Genomic DNA, 25,475 nt, shown 5'->3' on the forward strand with positions numbered 1-25,475 from the left:
GGTGGCTCCCCGCCCTCCCCCCCCCCCCCCCCCTCCCACTGGTCTGTAATCTGCTGTGACAATCCGAGACGCAGCTTGTGTCTATCTATCGTATTCTCATAGAGAACTGAACCGTATCGTGTAGAATACTCTCCCCTTTATACAATGATGCTAAAAGTGGTACTTGCTGCAGTTCTATCAGTTCATTCAGAGTTGAAGGGGGATTCTGGTTTATATCAGGATATTTCTAACAATACAGAAGTGACTGCGTGTGTAGATAGCCAAATATTTATTTATATTAAACTCAATTCATACAGGAAGGATACAAATAAAGGATGACGTACACAAGGGGCTGATACAAATCCTAAGCAGGCGTGTGGACACAGGTCTCTAATCATCCATAATTCATCACATGCCGGGTGGAAGTTGCCCGATCCTTGCCAGGCAGACAAAATTATATTTGTTTTGGGGTTAGTGATGGTGTAAAAACCTGCAAGCATTCACAGTGTGGTGATTACCATGAGGTTGTAGAGGAGATGAGATACAGTATAAGGTTCTTCTGCTTATTTTGTGATTGGAAGTACAAAGATGGAGGTTGAACTTCGTGGCTATCGGCAACCACACAGCCACGTTCTGGGTACAAAGCTCAATTAGGTCACCTACAGATGAATGAATAACCTAAAATCTCCCAGCCAGCAGATTGCCAGACCTCATCTCTGCAGAGTTTTGATCCGCCACATTTTATTTTATTAGAATAATGTTGCTAAAGAATTCATGAACCGGCCTAAGGGCGTGATAACTGTAACGTGGGAATCTCCCAGAACCTTGTGTTTGCGGGTGGAAGTTGTTCTGGAGGTAACCCCAAATAATTGGGAAGAATAGATTTGGAAAGACCACTTTGGAATATTTATTTTATTTTCATGACTTAAAAGAGTACTATGGGGGTAAGTTTTTTCCTCATAGTTCTCTTAAGTGTCACGGGAGGAAATATGCTAGCGTCCTCCCGTCAGCCAAAGCTCAGTATATTGTGAGCTACAGCTCGCGGTATAATAATTGCAAAGAACTTGCGCTAATGGAAATGTTAAGAATGATAAAATATAAATAAAAGTTAGATTGGATAAAACTAGATAAAAATAGATGGATCCAAATATTGTTCTAAAAGGGTAGGGGAAGCAGCTGAACAAAAGGCACTCAGCCCCTATTAGGATGTAGGCTCCGCCTATCTAGAGTCAGAGCCATCTGTGCCCGCCCCCTCCCCTGTCCATTCTTCCAGTCAGCACTGGAGGATCGGAGTGGGGAGGAATCCCGGCGTGGAGCGGTGAGTGACAGTAATAGCTCTCTGCAGGGAGAGGATTGGGAAGTGAACAAGCGACGGTATGCGTTCGCTCACTTCCCGATTTATTAAACCGGCGTGTGAGAGTTTCATTGTCACACGTCGGCTCGAACTATGAGGACGAGTGAAAATCACCCGCCTCATAGTTCTCCTTACAATATAAAGGGATTCGGTTTACCTAAAGTTAAAAGAAATGATATTTTTAACCCATGACTGGGCTCTACTTGCTGTTCACTGAACGAGGATATGTATTATCCACAGTTACGGCACCAGCAGCTTATGGCCCATCCACACCATGCATGTCTTTTTTTGTATAGCGCCCTCTGCAGGATGGTGGTAAAGATATACACTGGTACATAGCAGAGCCCCCCACACGCAGATACAAGCCTTCCATATGCCGCGTGTGTTTTGTGGATACATTTTTTATTTTAATAAAATAATTTTATTAATCTTTTTTTTATTAATAATTTTTTTAATTTTATTAATAAAAAAATCCATGAAGCCGCCTTGTCCTGGTCAGATCTCAGTCTCGGTAGATTGGCCCGCTCCCTTCTTTTATTATGTGTCTCTGGTATTCGTTCCTCTACTATGTTAGGCTTCATAAGCGTCTGTCTGTAGCAAGGTCTCTGATAGGTGAGGGTTCCTGGATCGGGCATCATAAAGAAAGGTCTGTATCAGAGTTAGTCAAACACAATTTAGTTGAGAAGAATGTATTTGGTAGAATCGCGTGGAGTAGACATCCCGGCAAAGAATGTTCCAGTCGTCTTGAAGAGTTTGATGTGTTAGATCATCCTCCTCATTACCAGCGTCTGATGGGCCTTCATCGGCTCTTCTCTTTGGCCTCTGAGCAGATGTTCTCTGTGACATTATGAAGGATGGCTGTGGAATTTAATCTGGATCATCACTGAGTGAATACATTTATATATGACTTTACCTGTAATGTGCCGCTCGTTTCTCAAGACGTGGTGCTTGTGATCAAAGTGATAATCCTCAGCATGTTCCAGAGGAACGCAAGTAACGATGATGACAGGAAATATGGATCTCTGCATTTTCTTTAATTCATTAAAAGGAAAACTCCACTATGTCCCGTTTACATCGAAATCCACCACATAACACGGCTTATTCCCGGAATACTAAGTGTCTGGAGTGACCGATCTGGAACACGTATAGGGATAAGGAATCTGACTTTCATTTGGCACAATTGGTCTGTGACTTGGAAGTTTTGAAGGCAGAGACAATCAGTTAGTTCCAGAAATACAGCTGGTCACATGACGTTTAGATTTAGGGTTTGGTGGAACTTTATGTTACCCCCTATCACTAAAATCACTAACATGGTACGTCACTTTAATCTCCAGTCAAGTAATCTGCAGCTTAAATTATAATGATCCCTGGTGTTCCTCCACCGAAGGCCCTTGTTTAGGTGCTTCCTGTTATAGGGTGACAACGCTCTGTCCTTGTTCAGGCACTTGCTGTTATAGGGTGACAATGTTCTTTCCTTGTTTAGGCACTTCCTGTTATAGGGTGACAATGCTCTGTCCTTGCTCAGGCACTTCCTGTTATAGGGTGACAACACTCTGTCCTTGTTCAGGCACTTTCTGTTATAGGGTGACAACACTCTGTCCTTGTTCAGGCACTTTCTGTTATAGGGTGACAACGCTCTGTCCTTGTTCAGGCACTTCCTGGTATAGGGTGACAATGCTCTGGCCTTGCTCAGGCACTTCCTGTTATAGGGTGACAATGTTCTTTCCTTGCTCAGGCACTTCCTGTTATAGGGTGACAATGTTCTGTCCTTGATCAGGCACTTCCTGTTATAGGGTGACAACGCTCTGTCCTTGTTCAGGCACTTCCTGGTATAGGGTGACAATGCTCTGGCCTTGCTCAGGCACTTCCTGTTATAGGGTGACAATGTTCTGTCCTTGATCAGGCACTTCCTGGTATAGGGTGACAATGCTCTGTCCTTGTTCAGGCACTTCCTGGTATAGGGTGACAATGCTCTGGCCTTGCTCAGGCACTTCCTGTTAGAGGGTGACAGCACTTTGTCTTTTTTGCCCAATTGTGTTCCTGCATCGTCACCCTGTCACAGGAGCTTCCGATGACGACTATGAGCCACTGTTCAAACTCACTTAACGTAGATATGGTCCACTGTTGTCACCATCAGGAAACCCACCCTGGGAAATAAAGTACAGACAACACTGAAGTGCAGGTAGACAGGAAGTGGCTGCAAAAGAGACTGCATGAGATCAGCAGCACTGATATGGAACAAAAGATGAAAAGAAGAAGAAAACAAGTTTTTATTTTTTTTATATGGCAATTGTCCATGATAAGCAGAACAAACAAAATGTCATCCGGTTGCAGGTTACATCTACTTTATGGAATGAGTGTTAACGTGGAGTTTTTCTGGGTTTTCTGTTCTCATTTGAGCAGTGGGGTGATGTCTTGTCTTGTTGGGGAGATTCACTTTTATTAACTGTTGTCACCATGGCGGAAAGTGAAAGTCTGCAGTTGTCACCAGAACATTTTGCTGGCAGTCCAATCACCAGTTCACACATCATCTGCTGAAAGGTGTTTTGTGCCACCAAGGACCACCGGCCTTTCTGTAGATGGAGGCTTTGCACAGGTCCATCATTGAAAACATAGGGCCGTGTGAGATCTGCTTGTCTCTCTAATTGTGGAGAAAAGGGAACAACTGGCAATTATTTCCAATATGGAGGTCAAACTATGTACAGTAATGAGCAGCTCTTCCGCTCACTAGCTTGTGTGAATCACTCTCATTTATCACACAATCTATGACAACCCATAGAAAATCCTCTCCTCATTCCTATCGTCCTTCTTCATACTTTTGCTGCCATTCAGCAGAGTCGTCGTATCCACAACAGCTGAACATCCTCAGCTCTTCCATCAGGCAGCCGTTCCATTTCAGATGTCTTCTAAAGGTTGTCCATGTTTATGTGAATTAGGAACAGACCTCTGCACTGTCTTGTTTTGGTCTGGCCGTCCTTCGCCGGGGTCTCTTCTCTAGTAAGAGTCGTAAAAAAAGGCAATTTCAAGGAAATTTTGTGACGGTAAGACCTCGGCTCTACGACTCGTATATCTTTCTGATCTCTATGGGGTTGCTTCACCTACTCATAAATACATGCTTAAATGACACGGTTTACAAGAAAAGGGTATCCCCAAAATCCGGGAGGTTTTTTTCCCTCTTTTCTTCTCCAGTGGCCATCTGCTCTTCTTCAATCTCTTCAGTTAACATTTTAGTTCTTTCATGGTCTCTGCCGATGCCAAACTATTAATCCCTAACCTAATTCAATTTTATGGAAGGATATGTCTACCCTTTAATTAAAAAGAGGGATTGAAAAGTTCTGTAAATAGAAAAAAAAAAATATAAAATAATTTCAAGCATGTCTGTAAAAATGTTTTCCACCCTATTCAGATGTATTTAATGCGTTACGGTCGGGGGATAGGAAGCCTTCCCGCAGTTTATAATTTCAGAACCGATTTAACCGTTTGCGGGAACTTGCAGACAAAGTTTTGACACCATGTCCCCGTGCTCCGTGATCTTTATTGGAGTTCAGCCACTTTCTCCTTCTGGAAAGAATGTGCGAACGGGTGTCATAAATCTTAATTTATAGCAGCGAGATTTATGTTAAAGATAACATTAGAAGATTCACCATCGAGGAAGGTAACGGCGGGTTAATATTGTTTTTTTTTTGCTTTGCTAGCAGAAGTGCGGGAGAGTGACGGACACATGTGTGCAAAATACATCTGTACTTAAAAACAGCTCTCAGTGAGTCATCAAAGGCCATTTGTAATGCTTTGCTTGTAGGTCCAAGGCAGACTCTCCCAACCTTAATATTTAATTAGAGAATGACATTAAAATCCTTTCTTGGGCACGACACTATTGTTTTCACGGTCTGAGTTAAACCAGCTACGCGTTTTGCTAAAGATGAGCCTCCCAGAACCTCTCGCCGTCCCCTGGAAGTGCGTGCGTTATTCATCCTTGCGAGCATTAGGGCGACCCGTTCAGCACATATGTAGCATGTTTGGCATGTCGGATGTCGGTGAAAGGAACAGCACTTTGTGGGATGTTAATTTACTGTTTGGCTGTGATACGGTTTGAGGCTTTGTCACCGTGACGTCACACAGACAAAATAACCGCAGCAAAGCTGTGTGTGTCGTGCAGTGTACGCGGGACTCGCGGTGCATCAGAACAACATACACTATTGTACGCTGGGTCCCGACACGCAAAACCCAACGACTTTAGACGTGACTAATTCACTGCGTCTTTTTCCAGGCCACCCATCATGGTTTCCTGTGTGCTGGGACCGTCGTCCCCGTCACATTGGGCTCTGTGATTTTTGTCACTGAAAACCTATCAACGTTTTATGTCCCGTACCGTAGGGCGCTCAGGGATCAACAACTGAATCTCGGCAACAAAGTGCTTGGTCTCTGTCCAGGCCCCCGGCGTTTGCCAGAACGTTTGCTGTAAAGACCAAGTCCTTTGAAATAAAAATTGTCTAATAGAAAACACAGGCAGGCAAAGCACTCTTATAAAATATTCCGCACTCACACAACACATATGTCACCAATCACTACAAAGGGATGATTTCACAAGCGGGAACACTTTAATGTGCAGTATCAGTAAAGCCCACCCCTATTGTACTTTCTGAACCTTTTAACCTTCCCAGTGGAATTTTTACTGGGTTGTTGCAATGCTTTGATACACAAACACATCAACTTTCTGATTCATAAATATTACTGTGAAGAACCCACATAGCAGCAGATTCATGATGACCTATCCCTGCTATTACATTATGCCTACAGAAATGGATAAGGACACTATCTGTACTGCAGGTCCGATGCAGAAAATTAGTTTTTTTTATATCTAAAACATGGAATTGTTCGTATAAAATAAACTTTCTGTATCTATCTTCCGGAGCTGGCAGCCTTGGCATCTCTCAATAACCGTCCACTCTACATTCCTTCAGCACCAAGCCGCCTTCTTCCTTCCTTTCTTCTTCTCATTTTCTTTTCCTCTTCAGCATATGATTAGGAACACAGATGTCGGCGAAATAATTCACAACGTAAACATGCCTATCGCAGATGTGTGATTGCGGAACACGGACAGTATTAGAAAGCTCATGCCGGTTGTGGTATTCAGGATCTTTTAAGTGTTTCTAGGGATATATACATTCATATTCTCATATATACAGATCTACGTCTGGAACGGTGACATGATACCTTGTAGAAGACACCTATACATGGTAAAAACCCAACATACCCTTCACACAAGGGAAGAAAGAAATATCATAGCATTATAAATCCTGGAATTGGATCAAAACCATGGTCCAGGTATCATTTCTGTCCGGTACAGATTAGAAAATGACCATAAACACAATTCTGGTTGCTTCTTTCCCTTCCTCCAGATTTATGGCATCTTTTTGGAAATACATCTACTGCAATACTTAACCACTTTGTAGGTCATTTGTGCTGCCGGTAAATAACAGGGATACCATGGCCCCTCTGGGATTTGTCAGGTCAGGAGGCCTCATCATATACTCGAGGTGAAGATGAGCCCACTATCAGGAGCTGATGGTGCAGATCGGGGTTACAAGTTATGAATGTGATTAACTACTACTAGTTATAAATTAGACATTTCCCAGACAGTCACTTGACAGCTTATAGGCTTCGCTGTGGAGATTCCTCCGGGAGAAAGAAATCTCGCTGACTTATTAATCAGCTTCCTCTTCATTCCTTCTCCACCAAGTCACGCTGACCTCTGTGTGAAAGCCATTCCCCTTTTCTTCCTGCGTCCTCGAGTTCCTCGTTATTTTATACAATCGCTGTTCACACCACGGGAAGACACCGATGTCTGCGGCAGATAACATCCATGCAATTGGCAGGGCATTGTCTTTATTTTCTCCACGGCAGATGTAGATGAAGGAATTTCTCCACGTGTGAGAACATCCATGAGCCACCTCCTCTGAAATCCTGCAATTCCTATTGTCATTTAGATATTGCCATTGCAGTGTTTTGTCTGATTATAACCGGTAATATCACATCGCCATATGTATTATCCACCTACGCTGATAAAGCGTGACTAGCTGAAGATCACTGCACAGTCTTCACCAAAACATCTCCACAACCCTCACTCCCTTCACTTCTCTTGGCAAACATCTCCGCAACCCTCACACCTTCCTTTCTCCTGAATCATCTCCATCCCAACCTCTGCTTTCTGTATAGGGACCAGACCAAAATGATACTTGGAGCCTGTTAGAGCCGAATGATGTGGTTTCCTTGTATAAACATTAGCACGGTTATTCACAAAAGGGTGAAGAGTTTGGAGAAGGCCGGAGAAGTGAACTAGGCCAACATCGCTGACCTGGAAAGTGAGCTGAATTGGAGAATTTTCCAAATCCGCTACTTTGGCCTAGATTGGTCATTTCTCCGGCCTTCTCCAAACTCTTGATGTGAATAACCTTGTAGGTTTCCTTTATTGCTTGTCACCTGCAGCTGAAGAACTTAACATTTTTAATGAGATATGAGATGGGTGTGACCACGTTTAATAATCCCATTCACATTCTGCGCTCGTCAGGCAAACTTTACAGAAAAAAAAGTAGTCCCTTGGTTCACAGATATTGCAATAGATGTTCAAGCTGGTGAGCTCCATCGGAGTAATCCTGCTCCGGCCACTCCCCTCTCTGCCAGTGGAACCCAGTGTACACTGGTGGATATACAGTGGTACCTCGGTTCACAAACTTAATTTAAGTTCCACGATTCTGGTCGCAAACCGAATCAAACTGTGATCAGACCGCGATCACAACTAGGGGAAGCCACAACCATGTGCCAGAGCGGGGAAGATGGCTGTGGTTGTGTTAGTCACCCGATGTGGAGTTCGCCAACGGAAGCAACATTTTTCCAAACTTCCTGTTCCCGAACTGAATTGTTCGCGAACAGAGGTATCACTGTATAGGACCAGTAAAGAGTGAACTGACAGTTGGCGGAGTCACACACCCGGGTCAGTCTCACATTTCGGGAAGGACAGTCAGTAGACGGGAGGGTGGTCAGCAGTTATCACGGCCTTGCAGCAAATATGAAGATTTTTTATAGCTGGCGTACATGACAATGTTTTAATAAACTCTGCAGCACATTGATGAGTTTATGTTTTGGGTGGAGTATTATATCTGATGAGATAATAAACTTTCACATCTGGATCTCTGATAACAGTACTCTTTTTAATCTGTTGCTGGAACAATAAGATTTCCACACTTCTATAACACTCCACTTTAGGGTTTTATATTGTGGCAGTGATCCAAGCTTGTTAGTACCACCGTTTGCCAATAAAAGCATATCAGTAAATGTAATGGACTTCAATCACAGCTTCAGGCCATCTCATTATAAGTGGACGTGATTTATGTCAGTGTACACTTTGTGATGACTCATAAATCTCTTCAGCCATTGTTCAAGCTTATCATGATTAAAAAAAAGACCAGGGACTGGTGAAATAATGATGCCCGGTCTCAGGATTTATACCACATCGACCTGCAGAAAAGTCTCGGCAATGGAAAGGTGATGAACGTTGAATGTTTAACATGTTTGAAGAAAACCTGGAATGTTCTCATCTTCTACTCCTATCAGGAAAAGCTGTTGACATGGCACTGCTATGAAACCTCCCAACATGTGGACCTGAAACTACGTGTACAATGCTGACAGAGCGACCTACAACCCAACAATATATGTGTGTTGGGCACTGTTCCTATGTTTCTCTGTGTGTTGGGCACTGTTCCTGTGTCTCTCTGTGTGTTGGGTACTGCCCCTGTGTCTCTCTATGTGTTGGGTACTGCTCCTGTGTTTCTCTATGCGTTGGGTACTGTTCCTGTGTTTCTCTATGTGTTGGACACTGCTCCTATGTTTCTCTGAGTGTTGGGTACTGCTCCTATGTTTCTCTGAGTGTTGGGTACTGCTCCTATGTTTCTCTGAGTGTTGGGTACTGCTCCTATGTTTCTCTGAGTGTTGGGTACTGCTCCTATGTTTCTCTGAGTGTTGGGTACTGCTCCTATGTTTCTCTGAGTGTTGGGTACTGCTCCTATGTTTCTCTGAGTGTTGGGTACTGCTCCTATGTTTCTCTGAGTGTTGGGTACTGCTCCTATGTTTCTCTGAGTGTTGGGTACTGCTCCTATGTTTCTCTGAGTGTTGGGTACTGCTCCTATGTTTCTCTGAGTGTTGGGTACTGCTCCTATGTTTCTCTGAGTGTTGGGTACTGCTCCTATGTTTCTCTGAGTGTTGGGTACTGCTCCTATGTTTCTCTGAGTGTTGGGTACTGCTCCTATGTTTCTCTGAGTGTTGGGTACTGCTCCTATGTTTCTCTGAGTGTTGGGTACTGCTCCTATGTTTCTCTGAGTGTTGGGTACTGCTCCTATGTTTCTCTGAGTGTTGGGTACTGCTCCTATGTTTCTCTGAGTGTTGGGTACTGCTCCTATGTTTCTCTGAGTGTTGGGTACTGCTCCTATGTTTCTCTGAGTGTTGGGTACTGCTCCTATGTTTCTCTGAGTGTTGGGTACTGCTCCTATGTTTCTCTGAGTGTTGGGTACTGCTCCTATGTTTCTCTGAGTGTTGGGTACTGCTCCTATGTTTCTCTGAGTGTTGGGTACTGCTCCTATGTTTCTCTGAGTGTTGGGTACTGCTCCTATGTTTCTCTGAGTGTTGGGTACTGCTCCTATGTTTCTCTGAGTGTTGGGTACTGCTCCTATGTTTCTCTGAGTGTTGGGTACTGCTCCTATGTTTCTCTGAGTGTTGGGTACTGCTCCTATGTTTCTCTGAGTGTTGGGTACTGCTCCTATGTTTCTCTGAGTGTTGGGTACTGCTCCTATGTTTCTCTGAGTGTTGGGTACTGCTCCTATGTTTCTCTGAGTGTTGGGTACTGCTCCTATGTTTCTCTGAGTGTTGGGTACTGCTCCTATGTTTCTCTGAGTGTTGGGTACTGCTCCTATGTTTCTCTGAGTGTTGGGTACTGCTCCTATGTTTCTCTGAGTGTTGGGTACTGCTCCTATGTTTCTCTGAGTGTTGGGTACTGCTCCTATGTTTCTCTGAGTGTTGGGTACTGCTCCTATGTTTCTCTGAGTGTTGGGTACTGCTCCTATGTTTCTCTGAGTGTTGGGTACTGCTCCTATGTTTCTCTGAGTGTTGGGTACTGCTCCTATGTTTCTCTGAGTGTTGGGTACTGCTCCTATGTTTCTCTGAGTGTTGGGTACTGCTCCTATGTTTCTCTGAGTGTTGGGTACTGCTCCTATGTTTCTCTGAGTGTTGGGTACTGCTCCTATGTTTCTCTGAGTGTTGGGTACTGCTCCTATGTTTCTCTGAGTGTTGGGTACTGCTCCTATGTTTCTCTGAGTGTTGGGTACTGCTCCTATGTTTCTCTGAGTGTTGGGTACTGCTCCTATGTTTCTCTGAGTGTTGGGTACTGCTCCTATGTTTCTCTGAGTGTTGGGTACTGCTCCTATGTTTCTCTGAGTGTTGGGTACTGCTCCTATGTTTCTCTGAGTGTTGGGTACTGCTCCTATGTTTCTCTGAGTGTTGGGTACTGCTCCTATGTTTCTCTGAGTGTTGGGTACTGCTCCTATGTTTCTCTGAGTGTTGGGTACTGCTCCTATGTTTCTCTGAGTGTTGGGTACTGCTCCTATGTTTCTCTGAGTGTTGGGTACTGCTCCTATGTTTCTCTGAGTGTTGGGTACTGCTCCTATGTTTCTCTGAGTGTTGGGTACTGCTCCTATGTTTCTCTGAGTGTTGGGTACTGCTCCTATGTTTCTCTGAGTGTTGGGTACTGCTCCTATGTTTCTCTGAGTGTTGGGTACTGCTCCTATGTTTCTCTGAGTGTTGGGTACTGCTCCTATGTTTCTCTGAGTGTTGGGTACTGCTCCTATGTTTCTCTGAGTGTTGGGTACTGCTCCTATGTTTCTCTGAGTGTTGGGTACTGCTCCTATGTTTCTCTGAGTGTTGGGTACTGCTCCTATGTTTCTCTGAGTGTTGGGTACTGCTCCTATGTTTCTCTGAGTGTTGGGTACTGCTCCTATGTTTCTCTGAGTGTTGGGTACTGCTCCTATGTTTCTCTGAGTGTTGGGTACTGCTCCTATGTTTCTCTGAGTGTTGGGTACTGCTCCTATGTTTCTCTGAGTGTTGGGTACTGCTCCTATGTTTCTCTGAGTGTTGGGTACTGCTCCTATGTTTCTCTGTGTGTTGGGTACTGCTCCTGTGTTTCTCTGTCTGTTGGACACTGCTCCTGAGTTGCATCCCCCATTATATACAGTACAGCTCTTGACTCCATTATATAGCAGACTGAAAAGGGATTACAGGGTGACTAGGACTACTTCTGCTTCATATGTTGTAGATGGACTCCTGGACCTGTAGTTTCATCACTGATTTCATGAATAAGTCTTTCTCAGAACAACTTTGCGGAGAACTAATATTTTTCCTCCTCATTCCTGGTCTGTACACCCTGACCACAGTGTCTGAGTCATTTACTGTTCCTCTTAAATGAGTTGCCATTGTAAGGTGCAATGATTCAGCATCTCCGGCTTGCCTGCACCAAGTGTGATTCACTAAGATATCAGACTTGTGTGTCATAGACGAGCTTTTACCATGGTGTGCTTTGTGGACGAGGTGTGACAAAGAATGCCTTTCTGGCTCCGAGCTCCGGATTATCCACTTCATAAACAGACCTGACGTTAGAGGTGGCTGCTTAATTGGACTCTGGCAGTCGACTCTTCGGTTGTTGCCACCAATGAATTCACTAAATCCTTTTCCAGTTATTGGGAAGGAAATCGGATTACAGACGCCCCTTGCAGAGGACCCAGAAAAATGTGCAAACTGAAAAGCTTATCTGTGTATGACGTTCTAATATTTGCTATTGGATCTGAGTTGTCAGCAAACTGTATCTAAAACAGATCTTCATGGAATGAATCCTCTGAACTTGCCAAAATCTGCACATTGAGTCACCTGCCCGTTAGGTACAACCTGTGACCTATCGGTATAATAAGATCCGTTTCCTGCCTGTCCAGCCGTGTGTTTTTATTGAATCATTGTTAGAATGTTGGCAAGTCGTCTTATATCTTCAATATGGTTACAACCCAATTACGTGAAAACCACGCACTTCATTCATGGTGCTGCCCGGTCACTAGTGGTTGCTCTCATTGTGCAATACAGAACATCGGTTCCGATAAGTCATTTATGATGAGATTAATTTCCAGACTGCGCCGGAGGAATGATGTGAATCACTGTCTGCAGAGACCAATCAATCTTCCAACAAAGCTGATTGGGCAGAACTTTATTTTTTACATGATTCCAGTAATATATGCAAATTATATTTGTGCGAATAACTTATTATTAAATATTTTTTTGTGTGTGTGCTTCTGACTGTCCCTGATAGCTGAGCGTAAAATACACTCCATGCACAATATGGCCGAAGGTTTGCGGACTCCTGATGGGACATCCTATTCTAAAACCTCGGACATTATTGTGGAGTTGATGCCCCTTTGCAGCATTAACAGCCTGTACTCTTCTGGGAAGGCTTACAAAGATTGGAGTGTATCTGCGGGAATTTGTCCCCATTCAGCCAAAAGAGCATTTGTGAGATCAGGTAATGACGCCAGAACAGAAGAGGGTCCCCCAAAGCATTGCCCGAGGTTTGAAGTGCACAATTGTCTATAATGTGTTTGTATGCTATAGCATTGAAGGAGAACTATGAGGTGTATGATTTTCACTCATCCTCATAGTTCGAGCCGACGTGCTACAATGAAACTGTCACACGTCGGCTCAATAGATCGGGAAGTGAGCGAACGCATACCGCCGCTCCCTCACTTCTCGATCCTGTGCCTGCAGAGAACCATGACTGTCACTCACGGCTCCCTGCAGGGATTCCCCCCCCCCTTCCCACGCACTGACTGGAGGAACGAACAGGGGAGGGGGCGGGTATAGCTGGCTCTGCCTCTAGATAGGCAGAGCCAGCTGTCAATCACGCAGCTGGGGGGCTCTCGACAGCTGTAGCTCGTGATATACTGAGCTTTGGGTCACAGGAGGACGCTAGTATATGTCCTCCCGTGACCCTTAGGAGAACTATGGGGAAAAGCACTTACCCCATAGTTCTCCTTTAACAGTAACCTTCACTGAAAACCCCTGTATTCAATCATTTGGAGGGGTCCACAAACTTTAGGGCCACATAGGTATGTGCGATGGTCAGGTGTCCACAAACCCTTCCCCATACAGTGTAGCTTTGGCATTCCCAGCCACTACTCATGTGTCTTGTGTTGGGCACGTGGGTTTAATAACCGAAGAAGAGGAGTGACTTTGGTCAGGGACCAGTTTTCTGTGTTTAGGAAATAAAAGAATTGTGGACTGCAGAGTCAGAGATCATCACCTTCTGGGCTGGCCCTTGAAGGAAATAATGTTAGCCTTGTGATGGGAAAGTTGACATAATTTTGGGTCAAACATTTGCTAGGATTGAGGTTTGGATGGAAATGAAACACTGAGCAGATTTGGTTTGTTATTGGGGATGGCTGAAGAAGCAGAGACCAGTCAAGTAAACGGTGATTGTTATTTTATTATCGTTTATAAAGCTGCCATGATATACTCCATCCCGTCAGAGACTGTCCGCGCATACTGACTAGTTAGCATCCGTGTTTGCTGGCTTGGAGCCGCGTTCTCAGCAGGCTTGGACACCAGATATAATCCCTGGACCTAATCCGGACATTCTGGTCCATCACATGCGTTCTGTTCATGTGCTGTAATAGATTTCTGTTCATCACAGCGCATCCAGCTCGATATTTTGGGGTTCAAAGGTCGATGTGGTCATAACTGCAGCTGCGGTTTGCAGGAGAGGTCTTGCTCTGGCACGGAGTACCTTAGGTGCTGGAATAAAGTGTAAAATCACTCACATATGTGTAATATTACATGAAGAGCCACAAAGGATCTGCATAGGAATCCAGCAAGCCGTAAATAAGTACATAAAACTTTGAATTAATAATGAGCCTTAAACACGGAGGCCAGCTGGAAAACGGCGCTGACCGAGCTGCCGGCTTAAGCAGGACACGTGGAAGCGGAGGAATGCGCCCCTTGCACGTACTTGTAGAGGATACTATTCCAAGAGTCTGAAATGGACACAACACTGGAGGCCATTACCAGGCACGCTGGCCGCTGGGTGCCAAAGCTCTGCGATCAATCTTCTGCTCGATACAAATGACTTCTCCTTCTCAGCTTGTAATCGGTCCCATTAGAACCATGCCATGGCACGTAATTAACACAGTTCTGGTGCATCAGTCAATTAGTGTGAATAACCCCTGAGGAGAATACGATGCCGCTATTACCAGAAGGTGTAGGGCGGGCGTCTCGCTCCATTTGCTTTCCTGCAGCTTCACCTTTTTTTCTTCTGGTCGTTCCGCTGTGCAACGCTAACTGTTTTTGTTTCAGCCAAAACAGACAGCTCACCCCCTTGTACTCTTTTTCTTCTCACCTTCTCACACAGCACTTAATCCATTTCAGATGCTGTCTGGTGAAAGTGAAACATTTCACGTAGTATTGTGATTCTTTCCATAAGATGATCTTCCTCAGGCGTACCGAGTTCCTCCAGTTATTAGGTCGGACGCAGAGATGCCTCAGTGGCTGAGCGCACTGAATGAGAAACTCGTCTTGAAATGTTTCGGTTCAGAATACGCTCCGTATTATCGGATCAAGGTGTAAATATTTGTACAGAGACCCCCTCCAAGTCACAGAATAAACATCTTATGATAGAACTCTATAGAGTTCTATAGAAGATTTTATTTTTTAAGGAAGTATCAACGATGGCACCTCATTATCAGGCAGGGCAAATGTTGACTGTAGAACCTTGGGCTTTTTGCTAGGGATGCACTGATACCGGTTTTTCGATTATTGAGTTCCAATATTTTTTTTCCGGTAGTCGCCGAGTACCAGTGCGGTGTACCCCGATTATCAGGAAGCTGAGCGGTGGATCATGACCCATTGCCCAGCTTCCTGATTGCCTGTTGAGCCGGTGTTCTAGCAAAAGAACACCAGCTTCACTTGCTGAGACTGCCTGGTTTCCTAGCCAAATCAGGAAGCCGGGCAGAGAGTCATGAGTTGCCGTCTGACTTTCTGGTTGGTCAGGAAGCCAGGCTTCCTAGCAACAAGTGAAGCCGGCTTCCTAGCTAATCAGGAAGCCGGGCAGAGAGTCATGAGTAGCCGTCTGACTTTCTGGTTGGTCAGGAAGCCAGGCTTCCTAGCAACAAGTGAAGCCGGCTTCCTAGCCAATCAGGAAGCCGGGCGGCACATCATGATCCGTCTCTCAACTTCCTGATTGGCTAGGAAGACGGCATCACTTGTTGCCTGACCGCTCAGGAAGCCGGGAGGCAGGTAACTACATGGCCAGGCTGCCTAGCAACAAGTGAAGCCGACTTCCTAGCCAATCAGGAAATTAGATGATTAGAAAGGAAGCCGGCTCCATGCTCCCTCGGCACTTGCACTCAGGGGGAAATCTCCCTCTGACCGGAAGTTCCTGTATCGGAGGTAAGTATTGGAGCATTTGGGTGAGTATGAGTACTATGAGATACTAGTATCGGTGCATCCCTACTATATATATTACTCACTTTTTTTGCTTGTGAACTTTTTAGCCTTTAAGTTGTATTAATTTGAGTAGTGACAACATAAAGGGGGGGGGAGGAGGAGGGAGAAGGAACTGGACCTGGAGGAGCAACAGTGACTGAAATATGTTGTCTTACTTGCCCAACTGACTGCCACACAGGGCTCCCCCCAACGCCATTGGGTGACCAGCCATGATTGTGAGATTTCACTCAAAAATAACACAAATTGGGCAACTGTCCTCTCCGAAATATGGACAGTTGCAGAAAGGTGGAAAGGGGCTTTGTTAGACCGAAGGTGGAAAATATCTTCAGGATCAATGTTTGTTCTTAATTAAAAGAAGGATTTTACTGGCACCACATGCAGCTTAGATTTAAATATCAATAAGTGAGAATGTTTGTAATATGACATCAATGCGGTTTGGTGTGCGCTGTATGACCCCCGCACATCAATCAAACGGCAATTTGGTACAGTTGTACCAATAGCAGCGTGAAGGGAAGACAGACTGTTTATCTTATATTAAATATTAGCGCTCGGAATGTTCAGTAGCGACTCAGCACACCGCTCCTCTCCAAGCCAAACACATATGGAACTGGCACAGAAGTGTGCCTGAGTCAATACAAATGAACTTTCCACTCCAGTATTGTTTCACACCGCGCTTTAATTGGAGAAATAGTTCTAAATCTTTTTTTCCACCATCTATGGTAGACACTTGTGGTGAGATGACTGCGGGCCTCTGCTCTAAATGTGTCTGTGGAGAGGAATGTGAACTGAGTGAAGATGGTGGCTTCTCAGTACAGACTATCGAGCGCTCCCATCTACAGGTGGCACAGGAGTGAGCACGTCCCTCACCCTTTTCCCCTAGAAGCCTTTTAGTGGCATCCTAAGAATTGGCCTACCTACTTCCTGTCAGTAAGGACACCAGTTTTACATGTGTCAACGTTATAAGGAAAGCTCCTCCAAAGTCCAATCAGCTCTGGTTCAGTGTCTGTTTCCAATGCGTAGTCTTCTTCATGAACGTCCTTATTATTTGTGCTCTGCACTGTTGATGTCTATGAATGTCCATAAGATGGTGTCCAGCACCCAAATGCTTTCTCCTCTACAGCATTTGTACATTCAGTCTGTTATCCGGATGTTAGTCCGTCTTCCATCTGCCACTGTTCTTATGTTATTTTGGTTTGATTTGAATGGGTTCAGCTTACATTGAAATGCAATGCCCTCTGGCTGCAGATTAGGAGGCTGGCACTGCAAGAGTTATGCTTTGGCTTCCCATTTCTGCCGCTCTGTATACACATGCCAATCAATATTTCCTGGCCATTTCAGAGAGCGCGGCGGTTGTCTGCTCCGGAATTCCACCCCCTGTAATCATTACTGTGGTATGCCTATTTGGCTGGCATTGAGTATACAAGTTTTCTGGAGCCAGTCCTGAATTTTGCCTTTTACCTCTTCACTGCTGGAGCCCAGGACCATATCAGTCACAGAGCCGGGTATTCATAATAATTGCCTGCAATCCATAACCCTGAAAATGATGGTATACCGTACTGCATGTCTGACCATAGTCTTCCTCTGTCTCCAGGTTCTTCAAGGGGCACAACTCATCGCCGTCACCTCTGACCCGGCATCTGGTGTAGTTAATGGCTCCCCGCTACAAGGTAACGACATCCAGGTCCAGTACGTCCAGCTTGCACCCGTCACTGAACCATCGGCAACAGCTCAGGTAAGTTGCTGCTCACCAGACAGACAGACGTTTGTCATTTAGAATGTGTGATATATAAATATATATATTTGGCAATGGCTATAAGGAAGAGGGGTTAATTCTCTATAACCGGTGCCTTGCTGCAGCCTCGCACTCCCGGCATCATACTGATCTATGTTTTGATTGGGCACTTTTTCTGGACACATGTAATTTAGAATCGCTGTAATATTGTAGAAACAATGCGTTGCTTTTCTCTGCTGGTCACTGAGCCTGACCAACACTGTACAGATATTATACCGCGGGATACCTTCTATTGGTCATTGGGGCAGCCGATCACATTACAGAACCAATGGGAAGGAATTGGGCCCAAGTCCGACATACAGGAGACACCCGCAATCACCATTCACATTCCTTCTTTAAAGGAGAACTATGAGGGGAGTGCTTTCACTCACCTCATAGTTCTAGCCGACCTGTGACAATGAGACTGTCACAGGTCGACTCAGTAGATCGGGAAATTTAGGGTAACGGGAGGACGCTAGTTTGTGTCCTCCCGTTACCCTAAGGAGAACTATGGGGAAAAGCCCTGACACCATAGTTATCCTTTAAGTTGATCAGAAATAATGGACACCTACTGGCTTTGTTCCCATCACCTTGTCACGTACCTGGGTGGAGACTGATTGTAGGGAGGAGGCTTCCCTTGCACCTCGTGTCCCAAAGACTCTGGAGTTGGGAACAGAGTCAGTGCAGACAGCGAGTGGCACAGGTGCCAGTGGTGATCACACCGTGCAAAGCTGGAGTTCCGGCACCAGACCGGATCAGGCTGAGCTGTAGTCAAACCTAGGCAGGCAGCGGAGTGCAGAGCGGGATCCAAGATCGAGGTCAAACAAGCCAGTCGGGCAGTGAGGTACAAAGACAGGAGACAGAGGAAGGTCCAGTGAGCAAGCAGGAGGTCGAGGGCAGGCAGCAATCAGCAAGGTCAAGGATAATCCGGGTCAAAGTCAGCAAGGTAAGCAGAAGCACAAGGAACACAGTGGAAGCTGAAGACAATCCAGCAACTTGGAGTCAAGCAGGCTGGCTTTAAATAGGCAGACTCATCAGGAAGCAGCATCACTTCCTGTGCGCTGTTTGGCGCGCTTTTGCGTGGCTGTTCCGTGGAGCGCGCATGTGCCCTTTTACCCGCAGTACGAAAAACTGGGCGCTGCACATGCGCAATAGCAGGTGGTTCCTGACACACCTTCAGTTTCTGTACATAGATCTCTAGATGTCATTTTGACTTTTCTATCACCAGCTGTAAAGGTGAAACACCGACCATGACGATCCCAACGCCGGCCATGACAATCCCAACGCCGGCCATGACGATCCCAACGCCGGTTGGTGGTCATAATACCCGATGATTTAAATATAAATGTTGACAATGTACCTATGTACCTGGAGGAAGCTACATGTTCCTATAAAACAAATTGGGGGGAATTTATCAAAGCAATTGCGAGTGTTTGAACTTGCACGGAAAATATTTGCACCAGATTTATGATGCTAGTGTAATGTTGTTGGTAAATGAGGTTTAATAGACTCCAAGAAAGAAGACTTCTAACTTCAGGCAAAAAGCTTAACTGTCGCATCTTGAAGAAGTGGTCATGGGGACTTCTTAAGTTGTGAGTGTTTTCTTAGGTGATGCTCCAGTTTCATACAGCCGCAGGACAAGTGCAGATGAAAACACGTGCAAAAAAGGTGCAAAAAACATGCAGTTGAAAAAGTAGCGCAAGCTCTGAAGAAAACAGGGGCACATGTTAAAAGACAGATTTGCACATAAAAAAAAAAATATCTAAGAGGCTAAAACTGTAGCAAAGTGCTTTGATAAATTCCCCCCAATGTATATTGCAGTCTCCAAATGTTAAAGGAGAACTATGGGGGTCAGGGCTTTTCCCCATAGTTCTCCTTAGGGTAATGGGAGGATACAAACTAGCGTCCTCCCGTCTCCCTAAGCTCAGTATATAGGATGAAAAGCACCCCCCCCGCCCCCTCATAGTTCTCCTTTAACAGCACACGTCCCCTCTCTATTCTGTGCGGGAAGTATCGGCTTTAGCGTGCAATCTTCCCGAGTTACTCTTCTAGATTATAACGGTCCCTCCTTTGGCTGAAAACTTATTATTTATCTCAATTATAGTGAAATCTCCAGAAACCACTACAGATAGGCTGGTGAGTGACAAGAGAAACATGATATGTAATGATGGGGTTCATCTCCAGAGATTTTAGATGGATCATGGCTGTCACCCTGGTAAGAATATCCTTCGGGTCTGTCAGAGGAAGAGAAGAAAGATCTCCCCCCCCTCACTCACACCAGGAGACTCCGTCACATTCCAGCCCTGCTGGTACCAGTTACATTGCTCACTGTCTCGGCTCCGCTTCTTCAGCGAGAATAGATAACTAGGCCAACTGGATCCAATATGAGAAATAAATCTGTAATATTATACCCAGCACATTATACAGAGAGCGCTAAGAACAACCAGCTATTCTGTGCACAGGATTCCAATAGGAGTCACCATCTCCATGGTGTGCCTGGCACCCCGGACTAGGGATATATAGAGACAGATACTATATATACCATCATTACATGACGCGCCCAGCTCAGGGGAGATCACTGATAGTCATTTGTGTCTCAGAGCTGCATTGCTCAACCTTTTTTCAGTCACTGCACCCTTTAAAAGTATGAAAACTCTCGAGGTACCCCGGTCTAAAATGTAAAAAAAAATGGCATGTGGCTCCCATTACATCTAGACTAGCCCCTCATCCTAGGTAGGGGTGGGGTATGGATTTTAATTTCAATAGGTTTTTATTGAGCATTTTCAGCGATACAAAGAAAAGGTATTCAACATTGAACAGTTCAGGTCTATTCAAGACCATAAGGACAAACCATAAGAAGAAAGATATATGTGGTGAGCCACTACAAGCGGAGCTACCAACCCGTGTGGAAGTCTAGAGAAGGTCCAGGGACCTGACCATTTTGAGCTATGCGTAGATTCGTAGCCTGGTATGGATTTTAAAGGGGGGACCCCACACACACAACAAAAACACAGAGTTGCCTCCTTCACATTAGAGCCCCCCCCTTCACCTCAGAAACCCCCTTCCTAGCAGGAGCCCCCCTCTTTCACATCAGAGTGCTACCTTCACCACAGTGTAGATGTGACAGCATGGTAGGAGGTGGAGCAGATCTGTACAGAGGTGGTCTTCTGTCCTTTTCTGGGGCTGGTCCTGGATGCATTTCCATGGGGCCTGGTGGCTGGTTCACCTATACCAGTGGTGGCGAACCTTGGCACTCTAGCTGTTTTGGAACTACAAGTCCCATGAGGCATTGCAAGGCTCTGACAGCCACAGACATAACTCCCAGAGGCAGATGCATGTTGGAATTTGTAGTTTTGGCACAGCTGGAGTGCCAAGGTTCGCCACCACTGACCTATACCATGGAAATGCAGGATGCTCTGCAAAAAGTGAAGGCACCCCTGACAAAACCAGGAGTCACCCCAGTGTGTCACAGCACCCGGGTAAGAAAGGCTGTCAAAGTATTTCTCTGGTGTGCTGATCTCGTAGAAAGGTAATTATCTGTCCACTTGAATGAGAGCGAAGAAACGACCACAAGTGATGGGGGGGCACAGTGGAAGGAGCCAAGCCCTCCAATACGGTATTACAGGAGGTGACAGATGTTGGAAGAAAGTCTCCAGCAGTGCAAAGTAATGGAGTGACACACGTCCGGCTCACACCTGAAAGAATTTGTATATGACAGAGAGTGCCATTCAATGACATTCCTGACACACAAAAATGCAGTTTAATCTCCACAATAGTGTTTTGCTAGTGTGAGCCCCGGGGTCCTGCCACATCCGGATGAATGGGTGCCTCTCATGTCAGTGTGACAGGAGCTCCAAGTTCATAGTGGAAGATAATAGCGCAGTGTTTGTCAGAAGTGTAACAATGCTGAAAGGTGTTGAATTCTTATTTAGTTTTTCTTTTTCTAAGTACATTTTGGCTGCACTCTCTCCTGCCGGAGGCAGGTGACATCAGAGCAGCTCATACACTTTAAAGGAGAACTATGGGGGTCAGGGCTTTTCCCCATAGTTCTCCTTAGGGTGACGGGAGGACACAAACTAGCGTCCTCCCGTCACCCTAAGCTCAGTATATAGGGAGCTGCTGCTCGCGGTGTACTGAGACGCCGCAGCTGAAGCGGATCCCGACAATTATGTCTGGATCCGCCCAGCTGTGTGAGTGACAGCTAGCTCTGCCTATCTAGAGGCAGAGCCAGCTGTACCCGCCCCCTCCCCCGTCCGTTCCGCCAGTCAGATCGGAGTGGGGAATCCAGCCCCTCCCCTGTCACCGCAGAGAGCCGTGACAGGATCGAGAAGTGAGCGAACGCCGGTATCTGTTCGCTCACTTCCCCATCTACTGAGCCGACCTGTGACAGTCTCATTGTCACAGGTCGGCTAGAACTATGAGGTGAGTGAAAAGCCCCCCCCTCCCCCCCCTCATAGTCTTCCTGCAAAGTTCACCTGGGGGCCGGTTTACACCACAAAGTCTGCGTTCCACAGCGTTCGGCCCCTGGAACGCCAGCTTCCTGCGATAGGGAGCGGGCGTAGCGGTGCATTGAAGTCAATTGCACAGCAGCCACGCCCCCTGGCCACAGTGCGATCGCCCGCACCTGAACGCGTGGCACATTAGTGCTCGCATTCCGGTCCAGTGGGATCTGCAAAAATAGTGTTTGCAGTATTTTTGCAGATCGCATTGGACTGGAATGCGAGCACTAATTTGTCACGCGGTTGGATGCGGGTGGGCTTGTGGTGCCATTGACTTGGCACCGCCCCACCCCCGAACCAGCCGACTTGCGTTCCAGAGGCCGAACTCTCTGGACTGCAGACTTTGTGGTGTGAACCGGCCCTAGGATTACCCGCAGGGTGACAATGCTTTAGTGCGATTTCCCTGCCCCTTCCCTGTAATAGGGTGACAACGAACAGGGTTGTCACCCTATTACAAGATGTGGAAAAAGAACTGATTCACTGTCAGAATTGACACGTCATAAAGCTGTTAGTTATACTAACGGACAAAGTCAACAAAAGTGAAGTTGTCCTTTAACGTTTTGTATTTTTTCTTAGCAGAATCTAATTCCTAATAATAGGGGGAAAAAAAGTAAAGTTTATCTTTTGGGGACTCCACACGTTCCATCTATGAAGGGTCCTTCACAGAGCAATCTACTTCTCTTCCTCTGCTGATCTGATGTGCGGGCCCCATTACCACCCTCCGTACACACGATGGAGGCTGTGAATCAAAAGCCCCATAAAGTTATACGACATCGGGAAAAAAAAAAAGAACATTTCAAAGGCATTTTTATGAATTTTTGGACACACATCAGTCGGCCTTAGAAGTGGAAGTTTCAGTTTAACAAATTGCCCGAGAATTTAAAAACAGAGTTTTATATGAAACAACTATATGGAGCCTGAAACCTAAAAACATCCATTTATCACACAATGGCCGAATTCCCGAAAAACGGAGCGCCATCTATATCCCCCCTCCCCCCCCCTCTGCCCCGCTATAGCATAACGGCCTCACCGCGGGAATTACTAATACAACTTGTATCAGTGCCAGGAATGATGGACGCCGGGGCCAGATCTGCTTTTTCAGGATTTCTATCCCGCTAGAACCAATCCAAGCAAAAGCAAACTTCCTCCAAGAACCTCCACCTATACTTCTCCCTCGCCAACTCTCACAGGGTAAAACAAAAGGCAAAGCACATTGTATATATGCGCACACAGCTATTCTGCCGGAGAGAGCTCAGATTGTTTAAGGGGAAAGCGCTGCCAAAAGGGAAAATAAATGATGTATGAAAAATATATTTTGTTGGAATTCGATTTAGCCAAAATGATCAAAATTTATCCCAGCACTGCGAATTCTCTAATACTGCTGAAACGTTGTACAAACACCACAACCATGTGTCTCACCTGAGAAAAGCTGACCTTGTCTTTCCTGTGACCAGCTGAGGTCCAGCGAGGGACTAACGTTGACCTACCTGTGACCAGCTGAGGTCCAGCAAGGACCCCGCCTTGTCTTACCTGTGCACATCTGAGGTCCAGCAAGGACCCCGCCTTGTCTTAACTGTGCCAAGCTGAGGTCCAGCAAGGACACAGCCATGTCTTACCTGTGCCCAGCTGAGGTCCAGCAAAGACACAGCCTTGTCTTACCTGTGCCCAGCTGAGGTCCAGCAAGAACACAGCCTCGTCTTACCTGTGCCCAGCTGAGGTCCAACAAGGACTCAGCCTTGTCTTACCTGTGCCCAGCTAAGTTCCAGCAAAGACACAGCCTTGTTTTACCTGTGCACATCTGAGTCCCAGCAAGGACACAACCTTGTCTTACCTGTGCCCAGCTAAGGTCCAGCAAGGACTCAGCCTTGTCTTACCTGTGCCCAGCTAAGGTCCAGCAAGGACTCAGCCTTGTCTTACCTGTGCCCAGCTGAGGTCCAGCAAAGACACAGCCTTGTCTTACCTGTGCCAAGCTAAGGTCCAGCAAGGACACAGCCTCGTCTTACCTGTGCCCAGCTGAGGTCCAACAAGGACTCAGCCTTGTCTTACCTGTGCCCAGCTAAGGTCCAGCTAGGACCCCACCTTGTTTTACCTGTGCACATCTGAGTCCCAGCAAGGACACAACCTTGTCTTACCTGTGCCCAGCTAAGGTCAAGCAAGGACTCAGCCTCGTCTTACCTGTGCCCAGCTAAGGTCCAGCAAGGACTCAGCCTTGTCTTACCTGTGCCCAGCTGAGGTCCAGCAAAGACACAGCCTTGTCTTACCTGTGCCAAGCTAAGGTCCAGCAAGGACACAGCCTCGTCTTACCTGTGCCCAGCTGAGGTCCAACAAGGACTCAGCCTTGTCTTACCTGTGCCCAGCTAAGGTCCAGCTAGGACCCCACCTTGTTTTACCTGTGCACATCTGAGTCCCAGCAAGGACACAACCTTGTCTTACCTGTGCCCAGCTAAGGTCAAGCAAGGACTCAGCCTCGTCTTACCTGTGCCCAGCTGAGGTCCAGCAAAGACACAGCCTTGTCTTACCTGTGCCAAGCTGAGGTCCAGCAAGGACACAGCCTCGTCTTACCTGTGCCCAGCTAAGGTCCAGCAAGGACACAGCCTCGTCTTACCTGTGCCCAGCTGAGGTCCAGCTAGGACCCCACCTTGCACAGCTTAATTCTAGCAGTGGCACACTGAGCAACCATAATGTGCTGAGTGCAGCATCCAAATATCACCTGTCATCAGCACAGGTGAGCACTGATTGCTACCACTGACACAATGCTTTGCTACCTATTACCATCCAGTAGAATGGAAGACGTTTCCCTAATCAATGTTTCTTGTTTGTGATTCAGGCCGTGGAACCTCTACAGTCCGCTCTTCAGCCGGAGATGCACATTGAGCATGAATCAATCCAGATCCAATAATCTTAGCATGTCAGGAACCTGTGTGTGCCGGCAGTTATCAGCATGGAGGGCACAAGAGCTGAACTCGTCTGCCAATGAAACCCAGTAAGCAGACCTCGACGTGGACATCTCAGAGGACCAGACTGCAACGGATGAGACGCACTGCGCACATTCGGGTGTTTGTACTCTAATACGCTATTTTTTTATCCTCTGTTGTTTGTATCTAAAAAAAACAATTCTATCTTTGGTTTGCTGAAAGGATATTCCTTGATCAATTCCCATGGACAATTCGCTCACTGTTCTGCATGTGTGGAATCATTTGTAGGCCAAGACTATACTAAGTGTACCTGTCATTACACAAAGTGGAGACGTTAATTAAATCCTTAACTAGATAACCCGGAAGTCACCTTCTGT

At 46.0% G+C, this 25,475-nt stretch overlaps 1 protein-coding gene across 1 annotated transcript in view; it reads left to right on the forward strand.

Annotated features, from left to right (window-relative positions):
- BANP (BTG3 associated nuclear protein) overlaps positions 1 to 25,214 on the forward strand; it is a 331,188-nt gene extending 305,974 nt beyond the window's left edge. The window contains exons 12-13 of the mRNA XM_018560558.1: positions 17,505 to 17,645; positions 25,011 to 25,214. Of these exons, the coding sequence (XP_018416060.1) occupies positions 17,505 to 17,645; positions 25,011 to 25,082 (213 nt within the window). The 3' untranslated portion in view covers positions 25,083 to 25,214. The remainder of the gene's footprint in view (positions 1 to 17,504; positions 17,646 to 25,010) is intronic.
- Positions 25,215 to 25,475: the final 261 nt, after the last annotated feature.

Source organism: Nanorana parkeri, unplaced genomic scaffold (assembly GCF_000935625.1).
Source record: "Nanorana parkeri isolate BGI_ZX_2015 unplaced genomic scaffold, ASM93562v1 scaffold465, whole genome shotgun sequence".
Lineage (NCBI taxonomy): Eukaryota > Metazoa > Chordata > Amphibia > Anura > Dicroglossidae > Nanorana > Nanorana parkeri.